Below are 26679 nucleotides of genomic sequence, written 5' to 3'. Positions count from 1 at the left end.
TCGAATTTTCGCCATTTTTGGCTGTTCGGGACGATTTTTATCGAAAATTTGGCAACGTAGAAAAAAGTTGTATAAAACATTATTTATTCATTTTTTTGCGTTCTTTTAAAAAACGTACATGTTTCTTAGTTTGAATTGATTTCTGCATGTGTAAAATTGAAAAAACCCCTAAAAATGGGCCAAAAATGGCAACAATAGGCCATAAGGCCCCTTTAAAATTGTTGGAGGCCTTTCAAGAGGCTAGAAACGGAAAGTACGCAAAAAAATACATGGGAGTCATCTGCTGAAAGAGTGATAACAGTCGAAAAAGTCGACGAAAATAACTTCTTTATGATGCCAAGATTCTGGGTTTGAGGCGTTGTTGCACTAGGGTGCGGCTTATAGAGGAAATTAAAAATGATGAATTTTAAAATTGACAAGGCACCCCGCCAAAACGTTCCTACTAGTGTAAAAACAAACGTTGTAGAACAGTTTTGCATTTGGTCAACATTTAGAGGTCCCGACGGGCCTTTAAAGTTGCCAAATTCGGCTAATTTTCGCATTTTTTCATCAATTTTGGCAAATTTTCTCAGGCCTCACTGAGAGTTCTAATCGGTCAATTTATTCATAAATAGGCAGTACATAACCTAAAATGCACCCCATCCTCCACCTTAAACCCCCCAGCCCCCCCCCAACCCCCTCCCTCACCGATCCAATATAAATATACTCTTTTTAAACTACGCTATTTTGGTAGTGACCAGAGATCAAAAGTAACACTGGTCAACACTGGTTCAAGTGTGATTGTACCAGGGTAGTTTTTAGCGCTGAGTCCGAAAATGACCTCCGTTATGCTGGGTCTGGTCGATTTTCCCCGGAAAAATCAGGATTTTCCTTAAAAATCGAGCTTTTCCGGTGAAAAACCAATTTTCCGGAAAATCTGTGCATGATGGAGGAAAAATAAGGTCATTTTCGGATTCAGCAGCTAAAATTACATGGGAAACCATCTATTGCATGCCTATTGAAGTTTCCGTTCTGTTCCAAATATCGAGGTTTTTCCGGACAAGTGCCCCTCTCCGCCCATTTAACGCATGTAATACTGGTCCGATTGATTTGCGTCGGAAAGGAGGGAAAATATTTTTTCTTAGGCGACAGGTGGAGTTGACTCCACTAAATAATTGCCGCTGTAGCCGAAAATGACCCTAGTTTTCTTCCAAAATCTATCAGTTTTTTTGAAAAATCGATTTTTCGAAAAAAAATGCACCTTTTTAACTCAAAAACGTTTAAAAACATCCTCTCTTTTCGGAATCTGGAATTTCCAAAGGTTCTGAAAGGAAACGAGGGTCATTTTCGGCTGCAGCGGCAATAATTTAGTGGAGTCAACTCCACCTGTCGCCTAAGAAAAAATATTTTCCCTCCTTTCCGACGCAAATCAATCGGACCAGTATTACATGCGTTAAATGGGCGGAGAGGGGCACTTGTCCGGAAAAACCTCGATATTTGGAACAGAACGGAAACTTCAATAGGCATGCAATAGATGGTTTCCCATGTAATTTTAGCTGCTGAATCCGAAAATGACCTTATTTTTCCTCCATCATGCACAGATTTTCCGGAAAATTGGTTTTTCACCGGAAAAGCTCGATTTTTAAGGAAAATCCTGATTTTTCCGGGGAAAATCGACCAGACCCAGCATAACGGAGGTCATTTTCGGACTCAGCGCTAAAAACTACCCTGGTACAATCACACTTGAACCAGTGTTGACCAGTGTTACTTTTGATCTCTGGTCACTACCAAAATAGCGTAGTTTAAAAAGAGTATATTTATATTGGATCGGTGAGGGAGGGGGTTGGGGGGGGGGGGGCTGGGGGGTTTAAGGTGGAGGATGGGGTGCATTTTAGGTTATGTACTGCCTATTTATGAATAAATTGACCGATTAGAACTCTCAGTGAGGCCTGAGAAAATTTGCCAAAATTGATGAAAAAATGCGAAAATTAGCCAAATTTGGCAACTTTAAAGGCCCGTCGGGACCTCTAAATGTTGACCAAATGCAAAACTGTTCTACAACGTTTGTTTTTACACTAGTAGGAACGTTTTGGCGGGGTGCCTTGTCAATTTTAAAATTCATCATTTTTAATTTCCTCTATAAGCCGCACCCTATTGTTGCACCTTTGAATGGGCTCCGTTAGGTAAAATATTTGGCATTAAGTCTAACTAGGACTATTACTTTGAAAATATGAAACATTCAGCAAAATCCTGGTGGGGCCAGAAAAGGCCCAAAACGATACTCCTCCTTTATAATGAAGGCATTTTGGCAAAATTCCACTCTAAGATTAAAGAAATTTTCCTGGATTTTTTTTGACAATATAAACCCACGTAAAACGAAGTGAAAGTCAATGTGAACATATGAGGGCTATGAGTGATGTACCTTTGTTTCCCTGGGGCAGGGATCTGGAATGAGCTGGAGCCAAGCGGCTCCTCCTCATTTTTCAAGCTCCGGCTCTGAGCCTGGAACCTCTTAGACTGCATTGCACACTCCGAGCTCCAGAGCCGACGCTTCATGAAAGAGACAGTGGGCTCCAGGTTCCGGAGCAAAGCCAGTTAATTTTATTTTGCAGCTCTGCGCTCTGGGGCCAGAGCCTCTTCGAAAAAACACTAGCCACCGGGCTCTGGGGCACAGCCAAGGATTATATTTTTATGGCTCCGGGCACCAGAGCCGAAGTTTCATGAAAAATTGGTAGGCTCAGGCCTCCTGAGCTAGGCTCATAAATTTTATTTGGCAGCCCCGAGCGCAGAGAAAACAGGTCAACTGGCTCTGTGCCGATGCAAAGTAATATCTCAAAAACTGACAGATTTTGTACGTCATTGTTGCGTGATTTACTTCAGTCTTGATTTTGTGTTTATTGATTGATTTATTGATTTTTTACACCAAAGTTGGGCAGATGATCGACTCAAATAATTCGACTGACATTTTGATTGACTGAATAAGTCGAATTTTAGAGTTGCCAACTAATGTGGTAAAAAAAATTCCGAGAAAACAAGACCTGTTCGCGCATATTTCTGCGCAGAACTTACTTACATATTAAAAGAGTCAAAGAGAAATGTTCCTGACAGATTTTCCCCAGGACCCCTGTCCTCTGGTCCCAATCTCCTGGAAACTTGTTGATCACTTTTAGTCGATGTGTACTGTGGGCACTTACCTGCCCATCCTCAGGTATTATGTAATAGAATCTTTCTGCACATGTGTCAAATTAAGAATTAAAACATCACGAAAATGCGATAAAAAACATGGACTTGAAAAAAAACGACTTTAAAATTAGTCCTGAGGCTCAATTTATCCTTGAGATACCTGATCAGCTGATTGGTGCTTCCGCTTGATGTTTCAGTATGAGAGTATTCAATACAAAAAGGGGATAACAAACTTTTCCCAGAATGAAATGAAAACACGATCTTACTTTAGGCATCTGTGGATGTGAAAAATCTTTATCGACAATAACACCCTTGACTAACATTGTATCTTCTAATTTGCCTCCTACTTTGCCTTCCACTTTGATCAACTCAAAGTTGACATCTTTTTTCTCGAGATCTGCAACAGACATGACAGCTTGAACGGCGATTGTTGCCATATGGCGATGGCACTTGTTAACACTGTGAAAAGAATTATAAACAGCATGGATTAGTGGTTGAAATAGATATAACTAAAATGATAACTTCAACCTGAATGGTTTCATATATACATACCTATTTGCAACTCTAATCATGCTTTCGTGAATGGAGCATGGATACAAATTGTTCTCCAGCCAACATTGGCAACAACAATCCATGTCAGAGCCATCCCAGACTTTTGCTACGCACTCCAAAAAGTTTTGCCCCTTATAGATTGGCATGCTGGGGAAAAAATCTTGCTCATAGAACAAGTCTCTTTTAGAGAAGGTGCCTCATGAAAGTGGGTTTGTATAATTCTCCTCTCAGAGGTAAATTTCTCTCTACCAAATGCTGACGGTTGTGCTGCTCCAAAGCTAGAAGACCACTACTTGTTGAGTGCAAGGAGACTTCAATCGATACATCCCCTGTTTACTTTTGAATGGTTGTACTTACAGATTTAAAATATTGAGTAACTTCTTAGGGCTTCTTTGTATCGTTTTCACAATTTTGGAGGGACCTTTTAAAGGGGCTTGGACCCCCAACTCTTTTTCTTCAAAAAGCAACCCCCTTTATGTGATACGCTGCTCGAAAGGTAGTTCAAAAAGTAGTGAATGTTCGTAAATATTTCGAATCAATAGCTCAATCTTTAAATGAGATATGACAGTTCAAAGTATTGAACAGTAAAGGATCACCCACAGAATAACCGACAAGAGCACCGGCTACATTTCGATATTCTCTGATACGATATTCCTTCTGGCTTCCTGAGGACGATAAGCTTTAAAAATTGATCATTCATAGTTCCACTCTGCAGAAAAAAGCAGCTGAGAAGAGAATTTTTTAATATTTTTACACTATATCGGGTAAAAATGTTGCAAAATATTATTCTGAATCACTGAGAGCTTTGGATTCCTTGCAGGATAAAAACATAAGACAGACGTTGTGTTGTTTCTAAAATGAGCCGGAGATAGTAGTTTCTTAACACGAAATGTAGTTCTATTACGCCATGCAAAGCGCTACAACAAGCTGCGATGTAATTACGAAAGGGTGACCTATCTGTTTTACCAATATTTGGGAATACTGTTTAGCCAGCTGGAAACCAAACACCACAACAAGCCCATTCTCTGTCTGGCAGCATGTATAGAAAGTATTTTTCTTCTTGAGGGAAAAATGTTGTTCCACCAAAGGAAATATTTTTTAGAAAATATAATGATGAACACCAGAGCCCAACTGACCCAAAACAGGAAACATCACCCGAAATCAGGAAAGGAGAGAGTATTTTTGAACAGAAAGAAGGGTGGAAGAGGCTTGTTGGACTGACATTATCTCTGCAATCGTCAGTTGGAATCCCTCAGATCATACTTCATTAACCAAGACCATACAATACTTAAGGATTTAGTACAAGCGGACAAAAATCTAACTTGCTTGAATCTGCCTTTGAAAGATTTTACAGGGCTTCAATGTGATACATCAGAGCAAAAAACGAAATTTGGGAATTTGAAGCTAGCCATGGATGCCACATGAAACATATGCGTCAGGATCAAATCTCCAAAAAACTGCCAATTTGCCAATTCCTGCGAAGTGATCAAATATTCTAAAAAACGGACGGTTTCATCCTTCCAAGACTAAAGTTCCCCAAGACCAGGCCATAGCCCCCAAGAACTATCAGAAATTTATCATTGAAGATAGGTCAGGCATAGACGACAGATAGAGGAAATGTCACCAGTTCCCTGAAACCATCAAACAAATCACGACCACCGGCTTTTGCTTGTGTCTACAATGAGCAGCATTATTAATGTGAGCCGCTTCAAAATTTGGTATTGTTCAATTTTCGTTGATCTTTGCTTCCTATACAGGGTTATCCATAAGTCACTTACCACCTCTATGTGTGACAAGTGTGATTTACTGATGAGGTCTAAAGAGACCCAAAATGTTATAGATCTCTGCGTGATGTTGACTTAATATTCCAATGCAAGCTGCTTCGGCTGAACACTCTCCACCTTTAGTCTAGTAATGGTACTCATTAGAGCTAAAACATTTTTGAAGATGTTCGGCTTTGTTTCCGCGAAATGGTTTGGACCCAGCACCATTTCACCTTACACCCCTGTAACTTCTTTCTTAATTGATGTAGAAAGAGGTGTGTGAAAAAAACGGTCAAAAATGCCTCAAGGCATTCTCAAATTTTGAACATTTGGGGTCATACAGTATCTTCCGAGACGCCCAAAACCGGTCGCCTCTTTGAGTAGAAGCGCTGGGTTGCAACGTTGCCATTTTCTAAAGTGGAAACCTTTAAAAATGCATAACTCCGCTGCATTTAAATCGATTTCAATGAACTTTTTTTTAAAGTGTCCCTCTTAAATAGAGCTTTCTAGAAGTTTTTAGATTTTTGGATTTTATTTACCTTAGGGAGGTACTTAGGCCGTTTATATGGTTCTTTGCAGAGATTTCTCATACAAAAAATGGTGTTGCTAATTTTTTTTTTTTTAATAGCATTAAGATAGCGATGTGCATGGAAATGTGACTAGTGGCTAAATGATCCACGATGATCTGGTGTTCGGTGCGAGATAGAAGATAACACCAAGTTTGGTGACATGCTTCACTGATGCCATAGAGTCATGATTAAAACCTGATTTCCGCACTATACTTTCTGCGAAGGTGATATTTCGATCAAGTTTGAATGTTAAAAAAAATCGGAGGAAATATAGAACCCCCTCCCAGAAAAAAAAAAAAATTGCAACACTATTTTTTGTATTAAAAATCTCTGCAAAGAACCATATAAACGGCCTAAGTGCCTCCCTATGGTAAATAAAATCCAGAAATCTAATTACTACTAGAAAGCTCTATTTAAGAGGGACATTTAAAAAAAAAAAAAGTTCATTGAAATCGGTTGAAATGCAGCGGAGTTATGTATTTTTAAGGATTTTCGCTTTAAAAAACGGCAACGTCACACATCGGCAGCCCAAGGTGAAAAAACGGCTCCTGTTGGACACCTTACTGCTCTGTGTAATTATTTTAACGTAAATTGAACGTAAGGACCCCTGGTTTACGAATGATGCAGTCCTGACAGTGATAAGATGCATTCACATTGCGCAAAAGCGCATGCGACCGACTTTGAGCGGTCATATCTCGGAAACTAAACATTTCCCCGGGATGATCTGGGGCTTGTTAGAAAGTTGAGAATCTGAACTCTCATTTAGACTAGTTTTCATTTAGATTCCGTCGAGTCCACGATTGTGGTAAAATAAAAACAAAATTTTTGTGTCCATCAAAAACTGCTAAAACCGCACAAATGCCGCTTAAAGCCACGTAAACCCCAGAAAACTTACACCATTAGAAAGATCTATTTCAGAGAAACATTTTAAAAAGAAAGGTTCATTGAAATTGGTTTAGATGCAGCGGAAATATGAATTTTTAAAGGCTTCCACTTTGAAAAATGGCAACGTCGCAACCCGGCACTTCTAATCAAAGCGATGACCGTTTTTGGGCTTCTTGAAAGATACTGAATCACCCCAAGTGGTAAAAATTCGAGAATGCCTTCAGGCATTCTTGGCCGTATTTTCACACACCTCTTTGGACCTTTGGGAATGTTCCTAGATCTAAAGTACCAACTTTTTGGCTCAAAATGTTGTGACACCTCATTTGAATGAAAGACAATTAAAAAAAGAAGAATTTTGGCGCAAACCACCCGTCAAATTTTGATTTTTCAAACAATGGCGGCCAGTCAAAATTCCAAATGACATCTCTGTTTTCATTGACGTACAGGGATGAACCTCGATGTTCAGGGGTTGATATTTGTAAAACTGAAAAACTTAATAAATAAATTTTAAAAAAAAAATGTACCATCGGATACAAAGTTTCATGGAATTTCAACGATAAGCATCCTAGCTATCCACTTCCCACACTAGGCCGAAATTTTGGAAGGGTCTGCATTTCCCAGAAAACTATATCCCAGAATCGTTCTTTCCTCTCAAAAAATCCCAGCATATGGAGTTTCATCCCAATATTTCAATGAAAATGGAGATGTGAAATTGCCGTTATTAGAACTTTGACCGGCCGTCATTGAATGAGGTGTCACTCAAAGGGAGTAGCCATTTATATAACGAAAGTTGCACCCCCCCCCCCCCCCCGAAATTTCGTATGGAACAAAAAGTAGCTACTTCAGATTGAAACACATCCACGAAGTTCCAAATTTCCATGTCAATTAGGAAAAAAGTTATGGAGATGGTGGATGTCTTATGGATAACTCTGTATATTCTACTAAACCAATCTTAAAACACTTTATGAGATCAAAATTAAACAAATTTTTGAAATAATTTTTTGCTTTCCCTTCTTTTATACCCTTTCATATGATCTATTCTCCTCTTTCTTTCTGAATTACCATTCTTGGCAGGCTTGGTTTGAACCCACCAGGGAAGAGCCCTCCGAAGAGCTTTTGCATTAAAAAAAAATAATGTAAGCGCTCAGATGAACAATTTTTTTATAAAGAAGAAAGTGGCACAAATGAATTTGCGTCGTCGACTGTCAATCTCAAGTACTAGGACATACATTGCCAGACATTTAAAATTTTCTAAAAGCACTATACTTTTTATTTACTTGACAGAGCATGATTAAAAAATAGAAGAAAGAAAGAGAGCAATTCATAAAACACATAGTTCCAAATAGATAAAAGGACCTCAACCACACTGGTACAAGATGTATTCAAAGTAGCTGTTTCAGCTCGCTATGCTTGCTTGCGTCGCTAGCCAGGGGCGGCTGTCATTAATAATTAGAGCACTTCCTTGAAGACGATATTTTAAAATATATTATTACCAGATATGATTCATGAATGTATGAAGTTATCATTAAACTGTTCCACGATTAGTCGTGTTTCCTTTAATAACCCCTGTGAACACGCAGACTCCTTCAATGCAAAACGACCAATCCCTACCTCACCTTTAACTCATGTGGAAATAAGCCACTCATACTAAGATTATCCAAAATTCCACCGGTAAATTCAGAACCTTCCTTTCCTCATCAACAATGACCCTGTTGACACTACGGTATGTTCTTGATTTGTGTGGTAGTATAGAAATTACTTGAACGTCAATTTCATTGCATAATGATCACTTTTTGGTGCCAGAATGACACTTTTTGTTAGTTCTGTCACAGTCAATGATGCTATATTTTTGATGTAAAATTAGCTGATTATGGGATTTTTTATCATGATGTTCTAATGCAAATTAATGACGTCTAAATCTTCTGTATCTGCTAAAGGGTATGATCCGTTTCTGAGGTCGAGCAAACAGTTGGCAAAGTCTGCCATCTCCAGCAAAGTTCTCAAAGGACCCCGCATTATCCTTATGGGAAAGTGCACCACGATCGATTTTTTTCATTTTTTTATTGCATTCAATTCATCTCAAGATGCTGATCAAAAGTCATCGTTGTGCCAACTTTCTATGATGCACCTTTCTTGCACAATACGACCCAAACGCTTCAATTATTCGGCGATTAAGAGTCCGAGAGGTTCCTCATTTCAGCACTCGGGTGAACAGTCGGCTGAGTGTCAACAAGGAAATCAGGGGAACTCCAGCACCGAGCGGCAGTCTTATGTCGGATTCTGCACGCCTTTTTGCTTGACCATCCAAATCAGATTCGTGAGGAGCATAAGGACAGGAGAGTAGGAGAAAAACAAAGGAACGTCCAACGAAGGAGAGCGGGAGGGAGATAGCCCCAGAGGAGGTAGGAATAGATCAGAGGACAGACACTCGCTACGTTTTTCCTTATTCACATCACACCTGTTCTCGAATGCCTTCTTACTTGTGACTCTTTAGAGTTGAATAATTGAAGCGTTCTGGGCAGGGATTTAGAGCTGAGGTTTGAGGCAGCATCATAAACGGAGCGGCATCGGCGCGCAAGGCGGAGGTCCGGCGCGGACTTTCATGCCGCGTCGAACAATGTGCCGGGGGATCGCATTTGCCCGTGAGGCGGCTTAACCTAGTGAAGCCGACACCCGGCATGACTTTTTGATGCCGTCTCAATGTTGATGCTGGGTCCAGCATCAAAATTGAGGCGGCTTCAATTAGCAGACACGTCGGACGCCAGCGCCCCGGGCCCGGCTGCCGGTCGGCTAATCGCATCGGGCTGTGTTTTCAACCCTTCCTCGGCGTCCACTACTTAGAACTTCTCGGCGAGGCGTGTGCCGCCGCCAAGTCAAAGGGTGTTCCGCGAATTCATCGCCAGGTCCAAGGGTCGCATACCCCGACAGTCTTCTGGGACAGCCCCGTCGGTAATGAAGCTAGATGGCGGGACCGAAAATTGATGCTGTATTGGGCCGCGAGCCGAGGGTCCGGCTTCAAAAGTTGAGGCCCATTTTGGTCCCTAAGCCAGCATCAAACCTCAGCATCAGCGCTTAATGCCAGTTCGGCCGGCACGCCGGCATTGGGCTTCGGTGCCCGAAGCCGGCGCCGGCAGGTTGCGTGCGTTAGGCTCGGCGCGGCGCCGCATGCCCGCGCGGCCGCTACCTGGGCATACGGCATTAATGCTGAAGCTACGAGCCGATGCTGTACGGCATAACCTCATGAGGCACCTCAAATACCTGGTTCTGGGCGTATTGTGCGGAAACGGTGTATCGAAGAAAGTTGGCATAATGATCACTTTTGATCAGCATCTTGAGATGAATTGAATGCAGAGAAAAACTTAGGAATCGATGGTGGTGCATTTCCTCATAATGAGTGTGCGGGGTACGTCAATGGTTTTTAATGTTATCAAATGGGAAAAAATTTGATGGTACGTTTAACCAATGCCTGACGGAACGCGAACGTCTGAGAGAAATGGGGCCTTACTTGGTTAGGAAAACGAGTAAGCTTATTTAAAATTCCCTTTAATACATTTATCCTTACTGAACTTTTTCACTTCTCTTAACTGCACTTCTGGGGCCTCTTCCCCACCGGCAAATAGTTTCAGATCATCCACGAAGAATAGATGACCATGATAAACATACAACATAATGGTGTCGTCTCTTAAATTATGAGTTCCAAAAGTGTCAATGGAGAGCTGACGAAAGTAGTAAGTTTCTTGTATTGGAAAACACGTGGTAGAATTGGATTCCGAAAGTTATAAGTTATGTTTCCACACCAGCTGATCCCTAAATATTAAAAGGGCACAAGTCTAATTTTTGGCGAAATTGAGTTAGGAGCGGTTTCTTATTCCTCATCGATAGACGTATCTTGTGTCAAAAAAGGTACTTGTCCGCAGCTTTTAAATACGTTAAAAACAGCTGCGAAAAATCACTAAATTCGAAAAGGGCACATTTCCGGGACATGTGCTCTTTTTGAACCTTTGTACTTTGTACCCGGATCAGCTGGCGAGGAAACATTACCTATAACTCTCGGAATCAAATTCTACCACATGATTTCCAATACAAGAAACTTACTACTTTCGTCAGCTCTCTGTTGACACTTTTGACATTACTATTACTATTAACATACTATTACTATTACTATTACTATAAAACTTCTCCAGATCTGCCATCTTCTTATTAACAATGGGAACAACCCCTGTGTGCAAGTGTTTTGTGGGTAAACAAAGTTGCATTAAATTCGATTTTCTCAGTTTGAATGACAAAATCGCCCAAGACCCGAAATACACTCAGGAACCTCTAAGACCATGAAGCTCTCAGTTGTGCATTCAAATTGACGATAGGTGGAAATTATAAATGTATCCACCACTGGTCTACCTAAATGCCTACCATTCTGCTTTCTCAGGACTTGACCTGCTTAAAATAGTATTCTTTGAACCATCCTAGGAAGTCAAACATTATGGCCGGGTCAACTAAAAAAACTCGAAGTTTCCCAACAATTTTTAGAGGCTTGAGAATTAAATCAGCGTATTGGTCAATAGTAAGTCTACCTGTTCTCCTGAGCTTACGTTTTATAAGCCCAAATGCCCGGTCGCAAGGTAGTTACCTACAAATGCCCACGTTAAGGAAATAATAATTTTAGCGTCTTAATTTTCTCTGTTTCAACCAAGGACATTAAAGCACGTATGAGAGCGTGGTTTTTTTTTTTTTTTTTTCTTCAATTCCCAATTTTCAAGAGCGTTTAATTATTTAACACGCGAGAAAATGGATTTTTTGCCTTATGTAACGGCAATGGGAAATTATCTCACATTTAATTTGATACCAACACAATTTTTGTGCGTCAAAAAATGCACACGCTAGAGCAATTTAAGTGAAGCGTCACGGTACGCGGTGCGCGGTAAAAACGGCGGAATACGGGCAATTAACGTGCTACGCAAGTCATTCGCGCGCTATATCCCGACACATTCTCGTCCGATTTCAATTATTTTGGGCTTGTTTAGAGGCTATGTTGAAAGTTAACTAGTGTAATGGATATACTTGCAGTTTTCCTCCGAATTTTCCGGTATTTTTCAAAAGAAAAGAAAATGTTCAAAGTTCCAAAATTTACAACAACTAACAATTTTCAATCGGGTGGAGAAACAAACCTCCTCTCGTATTTTGTAGAAAGATCATTCTCTGATGTTTAAAATGATACCATAACCATTTTTGTGCGATGATAAATAAATCCATGAGCTCAATTTTAAGCGCACCCCCGTGGCAAGCACTTTCCGTTGGTAGGCGTTTCGACCCGATTCATCGCCGCGCCGCGCCATATGCAACCTAAGTCGACGCGACCTTGCGTGATTTCCCGGGTTGTAAGACAGATTTTCGATAAATAGCCATGTGTAGAGGGTTATCTCCCTTCCCACAAAACTTAATTTGTTTATCAGGATGAATTTCCATCGGTTTAGTCAGTATATACGGAGGGAAAAAGGGACAGAAATTCGTACAAATCAACATGAAAGAGTATTCTCTTTTGGCCGTGGAGTGTTTGTTGTCTGGAATAAGGCGTGATATGAAATGGTTTGGGAGATCTACGAGCTATTTTCGTTGTTTTTTTGGGAAGTTTTGCAATAACGAAGGAAAGGTGGAAAATGATAGGATTATTTTGAACATAAACTTAGTTTGTACGTATGAATTCATTTGTAAATCTTGAAAGAATATCAACGTGAGTTTGAATTCCGTAATAAATTGACAGCCCGGTATTTCATTGAAAATTAGGCAGTACCGTATAATATCCTCGGTTAGTTAGTTAGTTAGTATAATTTTAAGACATTCAGCGTCTCAGGCTATTAACGTCTTTACAGATAATTTTGAATTGTGTGCCTTAAGTGATCGACTGTGGACGTATCATAAAGGTGCTGAGGGAAACATTTGTTTGAGATACAAAACTTTTCAGAAAAAATCATTAAGATATGATTTAAACTCCACATGGTAGTAAATTTGGATCGAAAAAATCGCATGTCCACTTTAGTCCCCCCCCCCCCACCCTTAGCGAATTGTTTTAATTCGACGAACAAGAACTGTTTAAATCTGTTTCGGAAGTAAGATATTTGAAAGTAATGGATGTCGGGAAATGGAGGAAGATGTTGGTGAAGCAATTTATCTGCCTCTGGCATTGCCTGCCTCTTAGAAATGGCCAAATTGAAATACTCGTGGGTAGCAAAAGGAATCGTATCTCTGCAAAGGAAAGAACACCAGGGAACCTTCCCGCCCTACAACAGGGCCGCTACATGCTTAAATTTTGGATTAAGAAATAGGAAAAGAAAACAAACATTAGGTTTTGAGTGTAAAATTGTGATGGTAGTCATGTTGAATGATTCTTCAAATTCTCACAAAAATAGAATAGTATACTGAAAGAAAATACCATCAGCATAGGCAAAGCCAGGTTATCTCGAGCCCCCTACCACCGGAAAATCATGGGAGCATTGAAACCCCTCCCCCCTCCTTCATCCTACAGTTCAAAATTATTTGGAGGGATTGAAGCAGCAACGTTAAGGTGCTCGATGCCCGAGGGATTGCAGTTTGACAGGGGGCAGTGGAGGTTAGGTGTCATAGAGCGTCAGGGGGCAGTGAAGGTTAGGTGTCGTAGAGTGCCAGGGTGCGATATAAAGAGACTTACATATACGTAGGTAAGATATTCACTTCTTTTAAATTGTTAATAATTATGTCGAGCAGACACAGTGATAACCTAGCAACCGACTGCCACGTAGGATTTCTGACGGCTGCCAGTTGAAATCTTTTCTGCAGAACCCATCAGAGGTCTGTAAACTTTCCCGAGCTTTATTTGGAACATGAGGGGGACTCACGGATATTTTAAAGGCCACCATTGTGCTTTTCAAGAAAATTCACGCAGGACATTATGTACACTTTAGGAATCCCTGCCACATAAAAATTCTTCATTGTATAATATTTTAAAACCCTACAAAAGAAGACAGATATAGCATGTGAAAATACTTACATTTTGGAGCCAAGTGTTGTCATAGCTGTTTGAATTAGAGGCTCTAAGTTGTCCTTATTAACAGGAAAACTGTCTGTGATCGTATCTAAATGAGCAACAGCTTTTTGTGCTGCTAATTCAAATCCATCAGCAATTCTAATTGGATGAATACCTTTGTCCAAAAGTACTTCGGCTTGCTCAAGAAGGGCTCCTGCAAGAACTGAAAAACAAAATTATGCAGCATTTCTCAGTCTAAGGAACTACAAAAAGATTAGCCTTCCTGACATAAATGGACAAACATCCAAAATCCATGATAATTTGCTGAGTGCAAAATCCTAGCTCAAACTGAGACTTGGTCCAGAAACCTGCAAAAAGAAAATTCGGGTTTCTTTGGTTCCACCTGGGAGTGAGGAGGTAATGACAGTATTGTGTGACACTGCGGAGCTTCACAAAAGGGTACTAGCTATGAGCATGGACAGACAGAAACACACATCTAGTGAATGAGCACTTTGTGACGCAACAGTTAAAGATAGGCCAAACGATCGAGATTTTTGCCCCAGGACCCTTAAGGTAGTTTCATCTTCGAAACATATTTTCACCTTCTCCCAGAAATTTCAAATTAAAATTTGACGAGGCGACTGCCCAAAGGATAGACTTATCCAAGGGGCCCAACATTGGTATGGGGCCATTAATACTCTTTGACAACTTTTAATCATAGGGACAAGTTGCCTCTTGAAAGTTCGCCTGAAATGATCTAGCCTAGTGAGGAGGGCCAAAACTTGGCCATAGAATAACAGTTATTATTCAATGGCTTGCCATCTTCAATTTGGATGTTCCAGGTACCAGCTTATGGCTTGTGAAAGTTGATTGCCGACCTGTTTTTGATGTTTCGGCAAATCGACCCTCTGCATATCAGTAGCTACGGAACAACACCGTTTATCCATATACTCACGATTTTACAGGACAGAGAAAAAACTTCGCAATTTTTTTTTTTCTTGAGGTTAGGAATGTAATTTTTTTCACACATTACGGCGTTATTGTAGCCCTATCATGTAGAATTACACAAAAATAAACTCAGCTTGCATATTTTGTGCTGTAGAATAGGGATACAAATTGTTCTAGGCTGCTGCAATTTTCTGCAACAAGCAAAGTTTTTGATCCTGCTTTTTAGCAGGTCAACACAACGTGCTGATTTAACCTGAAAACCCTCAAAAGGAAGGCAAAAAAAAACTTCTCAGCCTACACAATTTGGTCCCGACCGCGCGGTCAAGGACAACTAGCTCTCCTGCTATAGAAGTCGCAGACTTATTTTCGCCAAAATTGAAAATTGGGCAGTACTGTTCCTTAGCTATAGATATCCTGAAAAACAAGCCTGTGTAGAGTCTGAGAACATCTTGGCATCGAAACGGAGTGAAGCAATGCTACCCCTAGTTACTCAGTCGGATTTATGGATAAAAATTAAAATCCTGCCAGCTCCTGTGGCAAATTAGTTTGCGCCACAATGAAGGTACACTAGGGTGGTTCTTATTTTTGAAATTTTCGAAATGTTGACCTCCCATTCTTGTAAAACATGAGGTTGGTGGTAAAAATGTCTACTGTTTTTTTAAAACAATTATTAGGGGTTGCGCAAGTGGCCTATAGGGCGTAAGTTAAATTTATGGTCTTTGAGCTATATGATATATAAATTCTTATGGAAAAAGCAAAGTTGGAGCCCTTTGGGCCGAAACTTTGGTTGGTCTTACCGCACTGTGAAGCATTCAACCAGGAATCGCTAATTTCAAAGCGCGTGGCACGCGCTGGCGAAAAGCTCAACTTGGCCGATCGCGCGAGCGCGGTCGCGGGGCGTCGCTGCCCCGCCGGCCACTAACGAAGATTCTCACTGGTGCATGCTGGCGATAAGGGGACATTTATCAGATGCTATGTGATACGATTTCTATTTTGCATTTACATCGGCTGTAGTAGGAGCACTTACAGTCCAAGGTACAACGACGATGGTTTTTCCGAAGCAGGGGTTTTACGCATGTCAAAGAGGAAGACCATCCGACATTACGCAGTTAATGGGAAACTTACCACGAGAAAGAGTTACACCTACAAAACCATTTACAGTCGTAGGCTTGGACCATTGTGGACCATTTAAAGTGCGCTTGCAGCCTAACAAAGAGGCTGTCGATCTCTTGTATACTGTTGTATTTATATGCTTTGCTACAAAAGCTGTTCATCTAGAAATAACATTTAATCTAACTACTTACTCATTTCTATCAGCACTATAAAGATTTGTACCTACCCGCGGAATTCCTCTAAAAATATATTCGGATCAGGCAAAAACGTTTATTGGTGCTAGAAATAATGTGACTCTATTTATGTTGTCATTCCCTCAGTAGAGCTTGATAATTCTGCCCACTCTCCAAAGCAGATGAGGCAAAAACTTATCTTTCAGTATCACTAATGTATTGACCTTAATATTAGTTTATTTTACTTACGTACACCTTTGTTGTTGTTGATATAAATATTCCAACAACCAACGTTTCAAAAATTTTTTGTATAATTTTTTAATCAACTTCAACTTTGTAACCGACAAAGTTGGGCATTCTGTGTTAGTGTTTAAAACATCGGTCATTGCAGAACCAATCAGGAAGTGGTCAGGAGTTGGTGGAGAGAGATCAGAGGGATCGTTAGACATTGGCCAAAGAAGTCTAGAATTTAGGATTGCTCAAAGACATTGAATAAAGTAGACCGTGCGCTGTGAAATTAAGCAGTGGCCACTTCTCTTCCATTCATATGCCCCACCGACCGATGAGTGCGGGAACACCGAAACGGCACCGGTGAGGTAGTGAGCCCCAGCCGTCCCCAGCTCGAGGTAAACAAACACTGGGCTTATACGAGGTTGGTACGGTTGGGCTCCGAAATTTTTAATTATTAATTGATTAGTGCGAATATTTTCAGCAGATATGTTCTTTAATTATAATCAAATGTTTCTGTGTGAAGATGTGTTTTAGTTTTCATGATCAACACCACACAACTCTCGATTTATGGTATGCTTACATGAGCAAATTCGTGAAGATTGATGAACCTGGCAAGAGACAAGAATGTTTATGTCCCGACGATAATTTTTAAACTTTGACTACATTTAGCCTTAAGGGACTACTATTTTTGGTTCATTTGTTTTACTACCTAACTACACAGGAAACTAATACACGACACAGCAACGGATCATGAACTAACGGCACATTTTGTTCTTCCTAAAATGAGCCAGAAATAGCACTTCCTCATTGAAAATTGTAGTCAACTTAGTGTCTTCAATTACAAGATAAAGTTGTATCAGTTAGTCATTTTTATTTGTGATAAATGTAATATTAAGTAAATGCTCTCAGCATTGTGCTGAAAACATAGCATAAGTGCTGTGTTTTTTTAATTTTATAGAGGAAAGTAAGGACATGATAAAAACTCATTTCATACAATCCACTGCACTGTAATGTGCAGTAAAATTGAGGCACTGGGTGCAAGAATGACACTTCTTGGTTGCGATGGTTCAAAATCTCTACTAATATTTCATCAGTGAAGGAAGTGCATGGATTTCGTTGAAATTTTTACTGAGTTATTTTTCATGATTCCGCAATTTTCTGTGGAAAAAAATCCTGGAAAATTGCCATTAGAAACCACTCTACTAAACAAAAATGAGCGACAAAGATTCTGGAACGTCGTTAAAAAGAGGTGCCCTTCTCGAGCGCAGCGACTTTATCAAAGAGCCACCTAAAAATGCAAAGGAATTAAGAGCAATTACATACCCATACTTTTTTAAAATAAACAGTATCCACAATCGCTAGTCACAAACAAATGACTGAGACATTGATTTTTAAATTTTTGAGCAGATTAAATAACAATAAGTTGTGACACGCAAATTAGTTTGATAATAATGCTTGAACCATACCTTTTTCAGTGGAATAATCTTAAATCTTGGTATTTTGAAACGACCAAAATCGTTGCCCCTCTTTTTCAGCATTCCATCAAATCCTTCTCTTGGATCAAGATGGACAATAGCTTTAAGTAACTCTCTCGTAACTTTTATATGCCTTCTTATGTACAATACATAACATTATTTCTTGTTTTTACCCTTGATTTATATGATTGACCTCATTTTAAATCCATTTGTACTTTTACAAAATTACCTCTTACCTACGCCGTCATCTTTACAAGCTGCACGCATTATAAGAACATCCGTCTGATACACAGGTCACTTTCCTCATATTTTCAATTAATAAGCGTTTTTCTCGGTCAGTGATGACTGTAGAGAAACGAAAATTGTTCAGAGTAACAGTAAATTTCATGCTCTTAATATGCGGTCCGTGTAAAATTTGCCGAAAATGAAGTGGAAATGAGTAATTCGCGAAAATCCGGGCGCGCAACTGATTTTTCCAAGTACGCGCAACGCTCGTGCTGCGTGGGGCTCAGTCGCGAGCTCCCACCCCACCCGCCCATTACGGAGTCCCACCGAAGTGGCCTCGCTCAGCTGACACGGCAGAGATAGGTTTTGCACGGTCTACTCTATTCAGTGTCTTTGGGATTGCTTCAATTTTGTTCAGGATTGTTGAGAATTCTTTGAAATAGGGTATGTTTGTTGTTACAGTCTTAGAAAAATGATGTTTGAAACTTTGGACAGAGCTCTACCATAAACCCCAAAATTAGGAGAGTAACTAGGAATGAGCTTCCATTCAATCTGTTTTTCTTGCAAGTAATTTAAAATTTCAAGAGGAAGGTTATTTTCAAACGATAGGGGTTGCCTAAGATTATTTCTAGCACCAATAAACGTTTTTGCCAAGAGATCGACAGCCTCTTTGTTAGGCTGCAAGCGCACTTTAAATGGTCCACAATGGTCCAAGCCTACGACTGTAAATGGTTTTGTAGGTGTAACTCTTTCTCGTGGTAAGTTTCCCATTAACTGCGTAATGTCGGATGGTCTTACTCTTTGACATGTGTAAAACCCCTGCTTTGGAAAAACCATCGTCGTTGTACCTTGGACTGTAAGAGCTGCTACTACAGCCAATGTAGATGCAAAATAGAAATCGTATCACATAGCATCTGATAAATGTCCCCTTATTGCCAGCATGCAACAGTGAGAATCTTCGTTAGTGGCCGGCGGGGCAGCGACGCCCCGCGACCGCGCTCGCGCGATCGGACAAGTTGAGCTTTTTGACAGCGAGCGCCGCGCGGACTAGCGATTCCGCGCTTTGAAATTAGCGATTCCTGGTTGAGCGCTTCACAGTACAGCAAAACCAACCAAGGTTTCACCCTCTAGCATGATAGTAACCTTAAGAAGTGTGCTAAATGACTAACTTTATTATTGGATCATTTTTTCTCATAGTTTCTATTTTTTTAAAACCTGCTCTAAGAGGTCCATGTTTTTGAACTTGAGGGGAGCGGGAAGTATCGAGAACCAGCGAGTACCAGAATCAGACCTGTACCAGCTGACGCAGAATTTCATGTGGTTTTACCATCTATGAAGATATCTCGGAGTTTTTGGCAGTTCTGAGAGAGAGATAAACGAGAATTAGTGACCCGGTGCACCAAGGTTCTACTTTCCTTTTCACTGATCAAAAATCATTACGGCTTTCTCTTTGAGTACTATTACAACCGTTACCTTTATTTCCTGATTATTTTAATGCACTAAATCCAAATTTGAACTCAGATTTTCACAAAAAAGTCATCTGCCAAAGTTAACTCCATTTTTCTGTCAACTTGCTAGGAATCACAAGCTCTCAAGCAATGGCTCAGCATATGGTTTATTTAAAGTAACAAAGGTGGGTATACTATGAATTCATGTGGTTCAGGTGCTTTATGAGGATGAAAATAAGATATTTTCAAAGCAAAAGCAGTAGGTATGAATTTCTGGTGGAAAAGCAGAAATTTCGATATTTTTTAGTTTCTAGAGGATCAATACAAACTACTGAATAGGATCTCCTGAATTGCAGAATGGTTCAAACATCCAACATGGTATCTGCAACTAGTACGTTGAACAAAGGACCCCGCACGGTTCTTATGGAAAATGGCCCTCGGTCAAATGCGTTGAGCTTCAGTATGTTGTGCAGCATGTCATCGTGAACAAAAGTTCCAACAGGCCAAACAAGATCCCATGTGCGGTTTTCGAGATATTCGCCGTTTTATGTGCGTAACCGGAGGTTTCGCGCGCTCCCGCCGGAGCCATACCATTGTGCGGCGCCGCTCGTGCCCTTCCCTCCCAGTCACTCTCCGCTGCCCCGCCGCCCATACCTTGGCTCCTCTATCGCTCCAACTACGACGCTCACGAGGCTGCGCCCATCATTACCGGACCGCGCCCGCACGCCGTCTTCTTACGCGGCCTCTTCTTCGGCCATGTCGCCTCTTTTTCTCATCGATCCTTTCTCTAAGTCTTCAAAAACGTTTAAGAAGTCCATTTTTACTAAACATGATAATGCTAATATCACAAATAATACAAAAAAAGAGGAAAAACAAATGATAATCCATGCGAAAGTACGTAGGAGAGTTGGAATGCCTAAGAAACGTTAAATAAAACGAACTTTTTTTTATTTTCTTCCCTCTTCTTTTTTTTCTTCATTTTTCTCATGTGGAAGCAGTGAAAGTAACTTCTGTCGGAAGATGATGTTGATGTTTTTTCTTTTTTTTTTTTCTTTCTTTCAATAATGACGTGGTGGAGGTTGAGGGTAATTAGTTGGCTGACGATGCCCAAGTAGGAATTAAGTTTGCTTTAGTCTTGACTTAGCTGAACCGCACCAATGGAGGAGGAGAGAGGGATCATTAATAACTGAACTCAAGGAAGAGAGATGTCCATTTAGGCGTAAATGGCCACATCTTAAGTCGCTCCAACTTGCAGCACCACCTTATCAGCCACCTTATTATCTGCTGATCGTATTCTCTAATCAGATCGTACATCCAAGACAAACTCCATAGAGATGATGAAAAAGAGTTGCAGGTCGACCGTAACATTCATGCGCGTACGCGGCCTTTTGTCAGCTAAGTCAAGGTATGGGCCAAGGTATGGGCGGCGGGGCAGCGGAGAGTGACTGGGAGGGAAGGGCACGAGCGGCGCCGCACAATGGTATGGCTCCGGCGGGAGCGCGCGAAACCTCCGGTTACGCACATAAAACGGCGAATATCTCGAAAACCGCACATGGGATCTTGTTTGGCCTGTTGGGACTTTTGTTCACGATGACATGCTGCACAACATACTGAAGTTTCAACGCATTTGACCGAGGGCCATTTTCCATAAGAACCGCGGGGGTCCTTTCTCTACTTCTCCTCTCACATTTCTTACTTAATTCATTATTCAAGTTTCCATTGTCTAAAACCCATAATATGATGGCGTGAAAATTGATTTGAATGCTCCAAAAAAGCTTCAACTCATTGCATCCAATCAGAAAATTGAGAGAAATTCACGTACGAGGGTCATCCAAAAAGTAAGTTCACCCCTTTCATATCTCCGAAACTAAAATGGATAAATCAAATCGGTAAAAAAGGACTTCCTACTTATATCCTCAGCTCTCCATAGGTACCAAGATTTTTAAATTTGGACCACTGGTTGCCGAGATATTTGATTTTTACGTGAACAACTCCCGGCCAGTTCCGTCCACCAAACGATGCGCTGCGATTCCCGTCACGCTACCTGAATTGACTGTGTTCCCCACACATCTACGTAGGAATAACCAACTCAAATATTGTAAGATTGGCTTTAAAACAATCTTACCTTATTTTTCGTCGTAATTTCCGTTCCTTTAGATGCATTTTTCATAGCGTTTATGAAGCTTCTTAATGCCGTTCTCAAAGAACACTTTTGGTTGACTCTTGAACCAGCCATTGACTGCTTCCATCACCTGCTGATCGTTCTCGAAGCGCTGGCCACCTAGGTGCTTCTTGATTTGCGGAAAAATATGATAGTCACTCGGGGCAAGGGCTGGAGAGTATGGAGGATGAGGTGACACCTCCCACGCAAATTTGTCCAACAAATTTTGGGTCTCTTTCGCCGTGTGAGGTCTGGCATTATCGTGAAGGAATAGGGGACCACGAGACAAGAGACCCGGTCGCTTGCTTCTCATTGCCAATCGCAACGAATTCAATATTCCACAATACCGTGGTGCATTGATTGTACACCCTTTCTCCAAATAATGGACGAGAAGTACTCCTTGAGAGTCCCAGAAAGACAAAAGCGACGCGACAGCGCGCGGTGCATCTCATATCAGCGCGTCGTTTGGTGGACGGAACTGGCCGGGAGTTGTTCACGTAAAAATCGAATATCTCGGCAACCAGTGGTCCAAATTTAAAAATCTTGGTACCTATGGAGAGCTGAGGATATAAGCAAGAAGTCCTTTTTTACCGATTTGATTTATCCCTTTTAGTTTCGGAGATATGAAAGGGGTGAACTTACTTTTTGGATGACCCTCGTAAAATGACCCTAAGGTATAAGTAGAAAACTAGTCCGCGAAGCAACTATGATTGGACCATTGTGCAATATAAATATGACCCAGCAGGCATTAACAATACCTTCCTTTGCCTGATTTTGGTTTCATCTACTCTTTCGCAAAAATTTAGACCCATGAAGCTGGAATAAACATCAACAGAACCAGAGTAAGGATTTTTGAGCGGCTAGATTGGCCCTTTTCCCCAGTGTGGGACATCTTCCTGTTGAATAAAATTTTCCTGTTGAAATCCGATCGGTAGAACACAAATTAGTATCATACCTACAACACCCGTTGTCCCATCACCAATTTCGTCATCTTGGGACTGCGACAACTGAACCATCAATTTTGCGATTTCATGATCTACATCCATCATTTTTAATATTGTTGCACCATCATTTGTGACTGTAACATCTCCATCACAAGAGATCATCATTTTATCCAATCCTTTTGGTCCAAGAGATGTACGAAGAGTGTTTGCGATGGATCTACCAGCTAAAATATGGGACTGAAACATTCAGAGAAAAAAAGAATTATCACTTTGACAATGCTAAAAATAAGATTTCATTCATGCAAAGAGAGACCAAGGAGGAATCATAACTTCTACTGTTCAAATCCTACTCTCTTACCCCTTCAGTTGAGGCAGTGTTTATGTTAGTAGGTATAAGGCAACAATGTAAGCCCAGCCGTTCGGGCCTATTGTGGTAGCGGCCACCACTAATATACCGTCATGACATCCTATCAGCAACTAATTGTCTTTGTCTCCAGTTTCCTCCGAAACACATTAACAGTTTCCTGTACTTATTCTTGGATTTTATTCCATCAACAATTGAATAAAACCTCATTTAAATTTTGTATTTGAGGTACCTATGTAAGGTGCAGCTACAATTTTGAAAATCTTTAATTTTCAAGCTCTCAAATAAATCATTACATTTTAGTCAAACAGCCATTGCTACGTGCCTTTAACCGTGCCTGCTTGAGTGCTATCGAGGTTTACCTATCCAATCCTTTCCAATGTCTACAGGGTAGAGATGAATCCCTGAAATTTTCATGCTTCCTTCCAGAAGTGCACGATTGTTACGCTTATCGGCCCCACTATAGAGAATTAAGGTTTATCTACAGCTCTGAGAAGTAAAAAATTTCTGCGCACAGGGGATGCCACCGCTGTGTTTCGATTATGAGGGTCAAATCACTGAGGTTCACACAGCTTGACGTGAGTCCTTGAGCTTATGTGAAAATTAAAGGAATTTCTGTTAAAATCGAAGAGTCATAAGTTCTGGCTACGACATTCTCCTTCCTTTTGGTACTAAAAAGGTGAGAAAAATAATTTCTAAAACTCAAAAATTTGATCCCAAAAAAACTAGAGTTATGCACACTGATGTTGATGTGACCAATCACAAGTGATCTTTTTCAGCTGCATTGCAGATCTCTCCCACTGTGAACAATCTCTCTCGCACTTGTAGGCATCCCATAAGAGAAACTGGGATTAAGTTTAAGACTTTATTATCTATACAATAAGCTCCGAGACCTCCTAAATTTGCATTTCTGGTAACGCTTGGTTCAAGCCTTTCACCGGGAATTCATGATTTTTGATCGATCAGCAATTGTCTCTAGATGAATCCGCTCTATTCAAATTTTGAAAATAAGACCCAGGTTTTCTCGTATTACGTGGTAAAGTTGCAAGTTCTCCCATTTAAACAGTGTAAATTTCTATATTTTGTCATAGTTTGTTGGAGCGTTCTACTGGGCCGATTTACAGGATTTATTGCCGTTTGTGACAGGTGATGGTCCCTAAATGAGCCCGCTGTAATTAGAAATCAGAATTTGAAAAAAGGACCCGGGTTTTTTTTATATTAGAAGAGACCAGGAAGCTTAGATGGAGGGAGGGGGGGGGGCAAAGAGGGTTATTCAATATCGGCGATTTTGCCCTACGCTTGGATTTTGCCCGGAGTTGGATATGTTGTTCCCTATCACAAGACACGCCTTTTTCCGGCATTGGCAAGTTCACCCGAAATTTTTCCCGCGCGCTACAGCGTTGCCAAGTTGAAAACAGGCAAATTCCATAGTGGCATTAAAATTGAGCTATGAAGTTGCGGTTTTAACGAAAATTCTCTAAAAATTGCGCATTTTTAGGAAATGATCATGTTTTTAATGTCGCATTAATTTTAACATGCATTGTTGCCAATTTTTCGATTTTTAAATTCGACAAATTTTACAAATCCGCAAATACCCAAAAAAGCTATCTTCAAATTTGAATGAAAAGTTGTCTAATCGATAGTTCGTTTGATTTCGCATCCATCGATATATTATAGCTTGCAGGGAAACTTTTGGTTCGCGAGATATCATCATTTTTGTAAACAGCTTTATGGAGCGACAACGCTTTTTGAGTCCGGGCAGATATAAATTTTAGCCTTCAAAAACACCGGGTAGCATTAATTCCATGGTTTCCTATGTAATTTTTGGCGCTGAATCCGAATTTGACCATTTCATAAAAAATTGTCACCTAAATGTTGCCAAATTTGGCAAAAATGGCTTAAAATCGGCCTTTCGGGCGGATTATGGCCAGTGACCTGCCAGGAGTTGATCAGACGACAAAATTGGTTATTTCCACGGTTAAAACTCCAGGGTGTCTACAAGATTTTCAAAATGAAATTCCCTGACAATTCCAGGTTTTCCATGACAAAAAATGACAAAATTCCCTGACTTTTTGGGTTTAGCCATACGATGAACTAGTTAGAAAATATTAAAAAAAACTATCCTTAGGAATGACCCCGTAAAGTCATATTCTGAATTACCATGGCGTTGGAAGGAGTTGAGTAATACTTTTGAAAAGAACGAGATCCTAAATACTCAAAATAAAGCTGATTCCAAAATGGTATACTCAGACTAAAATTCACCTTCAAAAATTTTCAAGCTCTACTACGCTTTCTTCGTGACATATTGCCCCGTATACTTTTGAAAATTCAAACTATAGTTCACCCTGGTGGTTTCATAAAGATTGGCATATTACTTAGTGCCCTGAAAATACAAGTCTCTTTTTCTTAAAATATAAAACAAGAGTTGTAAATGTGCCCAACTCAGGTAGATTTTGCTATAATCAAGAGGAAATACGAGTTTCTCCTCGATTTTAGATAAAGTTTGGTTCGGGATTTTTTTCTTTAATTTAAGGCCAATTAATTCAATGGATTCCAGAACCTATTGTTGGTATTGAATTTGTCTTATACTCAACAAACGTTGGCTTGTTAGAATATGATCCACCAATAATATTTCTACAAGATGGATGCACCAGCTGTGAACATGTTGATTTAAGAACCAGAAAAATTTCATGCAAAATGCAGTTGATATTAAATATTTCTTTACTCAGTTAAAGAAAAACTAAAATTCTGGCACTTTCATTAAATTTCCTAACTTATTGAAAAAATTTATTAACCGTCGGCTCCAAACTGGGGCACTTAGTTTCCTATCATTATTTACTGTAATTTTCTGCTGTTAGCAAGTGAACTTCATTTTTCCCGGTTTTCCCGGTTTTCCAGACCTGCAGACACCCTGACTCGTTTAACTTTCTACAAGCTGAGTCAAATTCTTTCTGCTCACGGCAAAATTAAACGCGCGACAAGCAGCAAACTGAAAAAAAGACACCAAAATTGGTGCTTTTTGCGGTTTTTGTCCGCAAAATTTATATCTGCCCGGACTCAAAAAGCGTTGTCGCTCCATAAAGCTGTTTACAAAAATGATGATATCTCGCGAACCAAAAGTTTCCCTGCAAGCTATAATATATCGATGGATGCGAAATCAAACGAACTATCGATTAGACAACTTTTCATTCAAATTTGAAGATAGCTTTTTTGGGTATTTGCGGATTTGTAAAATTTGTCGAATTTAAAAATCGAAAAATTGGCAACAATGCATGTTAAAATTAATGCGACATTAAAAACATGGTCATTTCCTAAAAATGCGCAATTTTTAGAGAATTTTCGTTAAAACCGCAACTTCATAGCTCAATTTTAATGCCACTATGGAATTTGCCTGTTTTCAACTTGGCAACGTTGTAGCGCGCGGGAAAAATTTCGGGTGAACTTGCCAATGCCGGAAAAAGGCGTGTCTTGTGATAGGGAACAACATATCCAACTCCGGGCAAAATCCAAGCGTAGGGCAAAATCGCCGAGATGAAAACTGGCGGGAATTTCAAATTTAGCGGACAATTGAAGGGTAAGTGAATCGAAGGTATGCTCCCTTGCTGCAGACTATCCAAATGCAACGAAACGCTCTGTTCCATTTCCTTCCAGTCTTGGTGTAAAGTTTGA

The 26679-nt window shown here is 40.2% G+C and overlaps 1 protein-coding gene across 1 annotated transcript in view; it reads right to left on the bottom strand.

Moving 5' to 3' along the window:
* CCT5 (chaperonin containing TCP1 subunit 5) overlaps positions 1-26679 on the bottom strand; it is a 90488-nt gene that overhangs the window by 47822 nt on the left and 15987 nt on the right. The window contains exons 2-4 of the mRNA XM_072297247.1: positions 22658-22883; positions 13953-14151; positions 3429-3621 (exon numbers count right to left, since the gene is read on the bottom strand). Coding sequence (XP_072153348.1) covers positions 3429-3621; positions 13953-14151; positions 22658-22883 — 618 coding nt within the window. The remainder of the gene's footprint in view (positions 1-3428; positions 3622-13952; positions 14152-22657; positions 22884-26679) is intronic.

The sequence above is a fragment of the Bemisia tabaci genome, chromosome 2 (genome assembly GCF_918797505.1).
Source record: "Bemisia tabaci chromosome 2, PGI_BMITA_v3".
In the NCBI taxonomy this organism is placed as follows: domain Eukaryota; kingdom Metazoa; phylum Arthropoda; class Insecta; order Hemiptera; family Aleyrodidae; genus Bemisia; species Bemisia tabaci.
Note: the sequence above shows the minus strand (reverse complement) of the source record. Positions and strands in the feature narration are given on the sequence as shown.